This window comes from Sinocyclocheilus grahami, unplaced genomic scaffold, assembly GCF_001515645.1.
Source record: "Sinocyclocheilus grahami isolate Dianchi unplaced genomic scaffold, SAMN03320097.WGS_v1.1 scaffold597.1, whole genome shotgun sequence".
NCBI classification, from domain to species: domain Eukaryota; kingdom Metazoa; phylum Chordata; class Actinopteri; order Cypriniformes; family Cyprinidae; genus Sinocyclocheilus; species Sinocyclocheilus grahami.
In genome coordinates, this window is record NW_015505776.1 from 532,014 (window position 1) to 542,494 (window position 10,481).

Here is a 10,481-nt window from a genome sequence, read left to right on the forward strand (position 1 = left end):
CCCCCACTCACTTGGCCAGATGGAGGCTTATTTTTGCACCATGGCGAGCTATTTCCAGCTGCGTGGTGGTGTCAGCCGTTTTAGGAGCACTCACAACAAAGTGGAGGGGGAGGAGTTATGTCAGCAGCTCAATGAGTCATCCTCACTCCCACTGTATGTGTGTGTGAGGGGACTGCAGGGGAAATGTTGACATCTGGGTTTAAAGCCAAAGACACCATACCCCTGTCTTCCCTGCAGAAATAGCAATATATAATGTATCGGTCATTGAATGACACTTCCGTGTCATTTGCTGTCACCTTGCTCAGTGTGTTTATGCTGTGTGTGTTTGAGTCCAAATGTAATTCGTCTGATGCCACAATGTGTCTTTTCACAGTTTGTGTATCTGTTGTGCCTGCTTGCTGAAGGCATGTGTTTGTGTGTGTGTGTGTGTGTCCTGTGGCCTCTGTCTGGGGTCACTGTATGGTTCCATGGCTCATCTCACACTTGGTTGGTCAGGCTTTTTCTTGCAGATGACTCTGCTTTGCCTCAGGATCGCTTGACTCTTGGAATTCTAGCGAACTTCCTTCCAATCATTTGAGAGTAATGGCCCATGGATGTTGTAAATGGAATTTTATTTCTTTTAATGGAATGTTCAGGGTTCAATACAAGTTAAGTGTGACTCACATGGGTGCCCTAAGGTCAGAGATGAGGTGCCACACACCTCAACGTGTAAAAAAACAAAATTTACAAAAAATTATTACATATAAAATACTGTATACCTGCACTACCATTCGAAAGTTTGTGGTCAGTAAGATTAATTCTTTAATTCAGCAAACACACATTAAGTTGATCAAAAGTGACAGCAAAGACATTTTATAATGTTAAAAATATTTGTATAAAAAAAAATACTACCAGTCACCAAATCAGCATATTAGAATTATTTCTGAAGCATCATGTGACATTAAAAACTGGCCTAATGGCTGCTATCACAGATCTAAACTTCGTTAAAATGTTAAAGTAGTATGTGTTAAATTAGTTATCTATTAAAAATATAAAGTAATTTGTAATATTTCACAATATTACCGTTTTATTGAATTTTTGATCCGTTAAATACATCAGTAAAAAATATTAGTTTTAATTTAACAGTTGGCCAGAGGAATGCAATCAATGCTTGATGCATATATGTAGTACATTCATATATGTTTGCATATGTACATGTAGACAGACATACCTTTTAACCATAATTATTTCGATGCCTCTGCTTCCAAAGATCATCCCAATTGTTTCTTCTCCCCTTCTCTGTGTCTCTTTCCCTCTCTCTGTGTCCTCCAGTTCTTTCTCCATGCTTCAATGTTGTTCGTCACTGCTGATTTATTTTAAGAAGGCATTTGTATTTCGGTCTTAAATGCTGATTCTTTTTTTAAGGCATCTGTGATGCAGCTGTATGAGTTTAAATTGCTCATTGCGACTTCCATGTCTGATGCTGAGGGTCATAATACTCTATTCCCGGCTGTCGTGTGAGACTTATGTGATCTTACGGGTGAGGCTGAATGGTTTTCACCTCAGTTGTGCTCTTGACATGCACCAGTCATTAATCGTTACTCACATTTTGCATCATTCAAGGTCCATAATAGTTGAGGATTAAGAAACGTCTGAATCATGTTTAAATGTAGGCTTCTGCTTTTCCTGCATTTATTGGATGCGCTATAGCTGAATAGAACAGCTTCACCTGTTCTAAGGTTTTACTTGTTAAGGTTTAGTAAGGTTGAAGTTAAATAAATATATTATGGGTTAAATACAAATTAAGCATCTATGACATGCTGTCAATTACCACTGAAACTACATAAGCTCGTCTGCACAAGATGAAAGGAAGAATGCAATATTTGATGAATGCATCGTGATAATCATAAGATTAATTAGTGAAATCAGTTATAGTTTTTTTTTTTTGCATAATTTAAAGCTATAAATGACATTCAATTTGCAGGTCTCCCGTTCTTCCTTAGTAAATAAGGTGTCACTCCTCGATCCTTCAACTGCTCATTTGCTTAAAGCGCAAAAACAAATCTTTTACTTAAGTGACATTCCCGGAGTATTATCTGGCATTAATGGCAATCAAATGGAAATGTAAAAGGATACGCTTAATTAACAATTTGCATGTGCAAAATGACATCTAGAACATTAAGATAAACAAACTGAGTGGAAAATGGAGCTTTGACTCTACTTTTTCATTTTTCTGCTTATTTTTTCCACTTTATTTTTAACTTGCTTTTCTTACGTTGCTTATTTGTATGGAATTTACTTTCCCTCATGTTATTTACAACATGTAAGAACAGTGTTGGGGGTAACACATTACAAGTAACGCGAGTTATGTAATCAGATTACTTTTTTCAAGTAACTAGTAAAGTAACGCATTACTTTTTAATTTACAAGATAATATCGGAGTTACTTTTTCAAATAAGTAACGCAAGTTACTATTTTTTTTTTCCAATTTATTGATTGGCAGCTCTCCTGTCCCCATGTTGAGAGAAATCAGAAGATGTTAGTTCTAAAATAAGTATGAATATGCATTAACTCATCTCACTCACAAAAAACAAAAACAAAACACAGATTCATTATTCCTCAAAATGAATAAAAAATAATGCAACTCAGAATATGACGCAAACCTGCAATAATTAAATGTTAAACAACACAAATATCCTTTATGTATTTAATCCCATTCTATTAACCAATGTCTTTGCTTCTGACCTTTGACGATCCCGTTTCCACCATTCTAATAAGCAAAAATGACTCTAGACAAACATTAGTTTTTTTTTATTGCTGAAGTGTGTTGAAATTTCTTCTGCATTCTACTGTACAGACGTAAATTTACTGTCCCTTCAGCCTGAGGCTTATTAATTTCACTTTTGGTGTGAAAAGGCTTTTATATTTGCCAAAAATGAACTTTTTTTATTTTAAAAACAAACAAGCAAGCCCGGTCCAGATTTGAAAAGTAACGCAAAAGTAACATAACGCTTTACTTTCCATAAAAAGTAACTAAGTAACATCATTATTTAATAAATATTGCATTACATTTTAAAAGTAACTTTCCCCAACACTGTGTAAGAACTGTGTCTCTGCAGAACACCAACGATATATTGAAAATGTCTTTATTCCATTGTTTATTGATGGGACTTTTTATATCAACAACAGGACTTATTATATCAACAAAAACAGTTGAAACATTCTTCAAAATATGTTTTGTCTTCTGAAAGTCATACAGGTTTGAAAGACATGAGTAAATTGAAAATTTAGATTTTTAGGTGAAATATTCCTTTAATAGGTTCATTTTGGACATCTGTGCCAAGCAGTGGCTTTCTTCCTGTTAAGCAGTCTTTGTTGAGTGTGTGATTGGTTGTTCCCTGATGGAGGATCTCCTATGAGGTCTCAGGACCCTTAGGCCTGACGGTGGCGAGAGCTCCTTTCTCTCTCTCTCTTTGCTTCAGTCACATCCAATCCTTAGGCCATTTATCACCTGAAGATAATGAGATTGGCTAATGAGAAAAAGAGAGAGAAAAGCAGGAATGAAAATGCGTATAGGTAAGAGACAAAGAAATCTATGCATGGGAGAAAGGTGTGTGTGTGGAAGATTTAAAGTTCGGGAGCTGAGGTGTTGAACAAGAAGTATAATACATCACACACACATGCTCTTTCAAAAAATTTAAATAGTCATTTACTCACCCTTATTCCGTTCCAAACGTGTATGACTTTCTTCAGTGGGACTCAAAAGAGAAAATATTGCCGAAATTCCAGTTTTATATATAATAACTATTTAAAAAAATATATAATAACTATATAAATTAAGTATTTCATATGATATATGCGCTATATTCCGAGTCTTCTGACGCTCTGCTAGGGTCGATAAGTTGTGGAAGATATTGAAAAGGAAAAATCTTTCTCATAGTTCTGAAAAACATTTATGCTGTTTTGAACAAAAGTTGACATTTATTGGCTCTGAAAATATCATGTGACGTAAACTACCTTTTTCCTTGCGCTTTGCATTATTTAAAAAATATTTAACATTTTTTTCAAGATGGTATGTTTTTTATATTGTGAAATTAATATTATGAAATAATTCATAAATAGTAAATTTTTTGGTTTGAAGTGAAAGAATTTAAAAACTATGGTGGAGGAGAAGATTGTTAGACTGTTAGATATAGACTTAGAACAATTTTTATGGTGCATTTTTGGAGATCCACAGCCACAGTCTCCATTTTGAAAACAGACCTTTTGAAAGACAAATAATAAGGTATGATCAGAATGACAGAATTTACATTTTTGAGTTAAGTATAGTACTAGTTCAGTTTGTCAGTTTTCGCTCATGCATCAACACATGATTTTTGCTTATCATACCTGACTGATAGTTGCGCAGATCTTGCTCTATCCTGTTAGCCCTTGCAGAATGAAACCATTCTTGCGTTCACTGCATGCAGCCAAACCGTCATTTTTAAGAGCCAGTAACGGGCAAACATCGGCATGTCAGCCAGGCGCAGAAATCCTCATTTTTCCTCACACGGTTCAGTAACCAGCCTGCCGTGTCTTCGCAGAACACACTTGATTTGCCCAATACAATGACAGACTTTTTATCTCGACAATCGACATAGAGCTTTTTGTCGTGTGCTGATTTAGCTATTCAGCAGCATTACAGCTGTCTAGTGGACATAATGAGATGAAATTATTGAATTTGTTCATTGTGTAAGACTTCCAGGGTCATTGGTTCCTTGATTCTGAGTGTTTTATCATTGACATATGGCGCTTTCATGCTACAGCTTCAGTTAGTATGTTATCCCCATCACACGGGCCAAATATAATATGGTTTTAACCTGCTCATATTCAAAACAAAAGCACAGATTACTGTCTTGACATTCATGATCAACTAGCAAAACCCCGAATGCTTGCTCTCTTACCTACACTACACAAAAAACACTCTAACGCAAGACTGCTTGGCCTCCCTCTGCTTTTCTTGCTCGAGGGAAAGGAATTGCCATGGATATTTATAGGCGGGCTGAAAATGGGTTGTCCTCTCGTTCACCATCAGGGGTTTCTGTCTGTATTCTATTTCATCGGCACAGTTCTTTAGCTATCCTGAAAGCTCCTCCATCAGAAGAGATGTCTCGGTGCATTAAATGCAACGTCTCACTCTCAAAAGTGGGTGGTCGATACGGTTTTATTTCATAACGAATATCAGACCATGTGGGCACAGATGATGTAGTTTTAAGTGTGTTATTTGCAGAGCAGATAAACGTTGCTGGACTCAGAGCGTGAGGATTTAAAAATCGCTGAGATTTATGCTTTTTAAGCCAATATGCTTTTATTCGCCGAAAGATTTGGTCCTTAGGGTTAACAGTCCGATCTCTCTCAACTCTCCCACAAGCTATGCCTTATGCTGGCTGTGTTAGTAGTCTATCTGCAGTTTATTTCTGCTCTTGCGTTTGGTTTTCCCTCAAGCGTCAAAGCATTGTTGCTTGGAATGAGCCAAATCCAAAAAATCTCTATCTGTTGAGGAATATCGGCGCCTAATTCTTAACCTGATTGTTCACAAAAAAAAAAAAAGATCATTTACTAACCCTTTGCCATCCTGTCTGAATGAGTTTCATGCAACACAAAAGAAGATATTTTGATTAATGCACTGGTCACTTTTTTTCCATGCAATTACAATGAATGTGAAGTGTAATAAAGCACCATTAAAAACAGTCCAAATGACTTGTGTGCTTTGTTTCAGGTCTTTTGAAGCCATGCAATAGCTTTCTGGGGCCAAAAGGCCTGAAATCAGTCTATATTCCCTAGCAATTTTTCTCTCGTCCAGGCTGTTAACTGCTGCGACTTGATTGTTGAATCAGTGATTTGAACTTAAGAACTGAATCAGTTCAAATCATGAGCTAATAAGACTGGGTTCTACTGATCTGTATCTGAGTTATATGTTCCTTCCCAAATCACAAAAACATATTTTGTTAGTCTTTTATTTTCCATTTCAGGTGCAGTGGCTCTGAACTTGAACTAAATCAGTCTGAATCATGAGCGAATCAGACTGGGTTTGGTAATTCAATCTACTGATTCATTGAAACAAGTGATTTGTTCAGCATTCCTTCCCACAACACAAAAATTACTTTTATTTTCTATTTTAGGCAGAGTGGCTCTGAATGTGGCACTGTGTGTTAATTCATACTGTCGTGGCCTCAGCTGTGATATGAGAGCCTGGAATATTGAGCATACTGAGTGTTTTTTGGCATTTCTCTGGGAGGATAACAACCTTTTCCCCTTTCTTGTGAAAAATGTAAATGAGGTTCTATTTCTAGTATATCAATGTGTGTGGCAGAGAGAACATCTCGTATAGCTTGTGGGGTCACATGCCTGGAACACCAAGAGATCAAGGCAACGAGACATGTCATCTACCAATCCTGACACATTAGCATGGTTGTGTAGGAAAAGGGCGGATATTAGGTTGTAAGTGAATGGTAAAATTGGAAAGAGAGGTGAGGGGTTGGAAGACAGGAAGCTTCAAACCTCATTTTGTAAGGAAGTCATATGAGAGACTTGAGGAAGTGATTAAATGTTGTGGGACAGAAGGCTATTTTTTATTTGTTATGTGATATTGACTTTCCTCTGTCTGTCTTTCTCTTTTCCCCTATTCTGTCTGACTCTATAGGAGAAGAACAAGGACAAAGACAAGCGTTTCCGTCCGCTCTATGACATTCCTTACATGTTTGAGGCACGGGAATTCTTGAGAAAGAAGCTCATTGGCAAGAAGGTGAGAGACTTTGTGACATTTCCCACAAACAGACATTATGCCTTAGACTTTCTGTATAAAAGTTTTCTTTCCATACGTTTTTCTGCCCATTGCATATGGATGCAGAGTTGTTTACTTTCTCTGAGTTTCTGTATTCTGTTTGGAGTCACTGAACACATTGACCACACAGACCTTGAGCAGAGCCACTTTATTCACAGAGGCACAAATTTCTTTTTTTTTCTTTTTACTTTATTTTTTTTTAAAGAAAACAAAGGAATGGCAAAGCATAGGGCATCGACATGAGAAATGTTGAGATGTTTACACACACATGTGCATATAGTCATATAGTATAATTGCAGTGCTTATTCTCCACAATATATTATTTATTTATTAGATCTTTATTGTTTTCATTGAGAATTACTTGGATTATAAAAACTTCTCAATGAGACAGATGCTTGAAAGTAATGGGTTAAAAAAATTAAAAGGGTTTCTGTAAAGCATAGGGCATCGACATGAGAAATGTTGAGATGTTTACACACACATGTGCATACAGTCATATAGTATAATTGCAGTGCTTATTCTCCACAATATATTATTTATTTATTAGATCTTTATTGTTTTCATTGAGAATTACTTGGATTATAAAAACTTCTCAATGAGACAGATGCTTGAAAGTAATGGGTTAAAAAAAATTAAAAGGGTTTCTGCGGAAAAAAAAGCAGTTTCCAGTTTACATTTTGATGAAAGTTAATTTTTTTTTATATTATTTTATTTTTGGATTAACAGTAAATGTTCAATTAGTTAATGCATTAAGAATAATTTAACTTGTTTTTATAATAATTTTATAATATTTTAATGAAATAAAAATGCACATATAATTTAACAATTTTGCGTAATGCATATATAATAATTTTAATATATATATTGTAAATTAGCATTATGAATGAACAATGAACATTAGTATATCTATGGTTTAACATTAACCCTGATTTAATATTTAACCCTGAACAGCTAAAAAAGTTTTGTTCCTGATGTCACTGGATTATTGTATCGAATCACTCACAACAAGCGCATGAATGTGTTTTGAGAAAATACTTGATTTGAGGAGGAAATGTAAAACAGGAAGTGTTTCCATCTGTGTCACTCATAACAAATAGAAATACTTGGCATCAGAAGTTGTTGCTGTTTTAATTGGGACAGCAGGGTATAAACTGGTGTGGGATGTTCTGAAAATTGTCATATTGGGACTCATTAAAGTATAATGGGCAGATTGTATAAAGCTGTGCTTCATTGTCTGTTCAAGACTTTTCTCACCTAAACAATTCAGTGTTTATGTGCAGAATACTGAAAAGCCCTGTCTGTAAGGCCTATTTGATTTAACACCAAAGAAATATTACAGCACATTTCCTCACACAGACATTTTCTCAAAAATTATCACTAGATGCATGGAATAGTAATGTCGCTTTATATTATCTTTGTATGAACGTAAGGCTGCATCTAGAATCCAATATTTTATTGCCTCTTCTTTTTACAGAAGTCTGGTTCACTGACCTGGAATCATGTGAATATTTTGACACGAGACGGGAAATGGAAAGCAACGAGTTTAATCTCAGATCAGATTTTTGCATTTCCCATGTATGCACTCAGCGGTAGTAAACAGATAGTTGGATTTATACGCTCTGCGTGATAAGATGCCTGTTTGCATATTAATGCAAACAGTGTGGGAATGTTTGAATTCAATCAGAATTTATTCAGCTCAAGATAGCATTGCGGCAATCATCTTGAAGATCCAATTTTGGCTCATTAAGTGGCACAGAAGTGCTTTGACTTAAATTAGTAGTGTATAGTATTAATCATCTTCAATCTTCTGAGTCAAAAGTAGCATCTTAATACTTCTGTAAAGGAAACATTCAGTTTTTTTTAATGAAATTGAACGAGGCTGTAACCAGATATTCAATATTGAGGTGGACCAAATGCAAAAGTTGTTAATACTGGCTTGACAGCAACGAATTTTAAATAAAATGCACTCGTTAACAGTCTGTTGTCATATTCCTTTAGTTGTTGCTAGGACACAATGTGGTGTGGATATGAGGCCTTGTACTGAGGCACGCCTCGTTTTAGAATCCCCCCCTGCTGCCCTGGCAACCACTGTGGAAAATGTTCAAACTGCTTAAAAGAGAAATTCATAGAAGTTCATTACTATAAAATTGGGACATTGTCAAGTACAACTCTAATGACTAATTTCTGCTAGTTTAGGGCAGAAGGGACTATTTTATGCCTAGAAACTTTTGATTTTCCATTTTTCTGGCATTTAAGATGCCATTCGTTCTTTACAGGCTGCATTCCAGCTGGTCACAAAGGGTAAGCAGTACCTGACTTTTGTTTCCAGACTATTAGTGGGAGAGCTTGAGCTGATTTTGGTGGATTCATTGAGGTTGCATCTTTCGTCTGCCATTCTAACACATGTATGTAGTCTTCAAAAAGAGGTCCTCAAAGAGGTCAAATTTCAACTCGACGAGTATGTGATCAATATCAGAGTTCAGCGGCGCAATCAGCAAGAGAGGATGAAAGGAAAGGAGGTAAAGAAACTCTTCCAAGCCCCAGTGAGCCACAGCTCTGAAGCGTGGCGTCCATTTCAAATCGTGTTTCTTCTTTTGAAAGGATGGAGAGAATGAGCGGCATTCACTAGCAGTGGGTAATGGAGGAAAATGCGTGGAGAAGTGTGTTTCCTCCTCTTGGTATTGAAACAGATCTTCCCGGTGACATAATCCAAAGCTAGATTTGGCTAACTTTCTAAGTAGCGCCTCTGTAGAGGGTCTCTGCCTCAGCAAAAAAGTCAAATGAAAATGTTGCATTAATCCACTTATCAGGAAAGAGCACGTTTGGATAATCCTGCCCGCTCAAAGTGCCTCCTGTTATGTGGGTGTGAGCGTTTGTGTGTGTGTATGTGAGGTGTTAACAAGAGACAGTGACTGAGTGGAATGTCAGTGTCAAGCGTTTGATGTCTGTGTTTATGCAGGTATGTTCCAAGCAGGTATGTGCTGCTTTGCTTATTAGTTTGTTCATTTATATGGGAGAGGACGTGCTGAGTTTTCCCTTGCCCTGATGCACATCAATGCAGCCACGACAGAGCTGTGCAGACTTCATTCATCTTTTCCCTCTACTTCTGCTTTAGAGGGAATTACAGTGGTGTATGAGACAAGCAGTTCACTTTTAATCCATGAAATATGTATTACAGAGTTTTCTGACTACACCTACCCTCACCGCATTAGACTCCACTCACAGGGACTTAAAGGAACACGCCCCTATTTTTGAAAATAGGCTGATTTTCCAACTCCCCTAGAGTTAAACAGTTGAGTTTTACCATTTTCGAATCCATTCAGCCGATCTCCGGGTCTGGCGGTAGCACTTTTAGCTGTAGCTTAGCATAGATCATTGAATCTGATTAGACCATTAGCATCTCGCTCAAAAATGACCAAAAAGTTTCTATATTTTTCCTATTTAAAACTTGACTCTTCTGTAGTTACATCATGTACTAATACAGACGGAAAATTAAATGTTGCAATTTTCTAGGCCGATATGGCTCGGAACTATACTCTCATCCCGACGTAATAATCAAGGAACTTTGCTGCCATACCATGGGTGCAGCAGGTGCAATGATATTACGCAGCGCCTGAAAATAGGCTAACTTCTGTCAACATAACCAACTACACAAACTTAGTGCCAGTCACATTGGAAG

General features: G+C 36.6%; 1 protein-coding gene across 1 annotated transcript in view; it reads left to right on the plus strand.

Annotated features, from left to right (window-relative positions):
• LOC107557288 (staphylococcal nuclease domain-containing protein 1) overlaps nucleotides 1-10,481 on the plus strand; it is a gene marked incomplete at its 3' end in the record, with an annotated part of 160,457 nt that overhangs the window by 27,799 nt on the left and 122,177 nt on the right. The window contains exon 7 of the mRNA XM_016240653.1: nucleotides 6,662-6,763. Coding sequence (XP_016096139.1) covers nucleotides 6,662-6,763 — 102 coding nt within the window. The remainder of the gene's footprint in view (nucleotides 1-6,661; nucleotides 6,764-10,481) is intronic.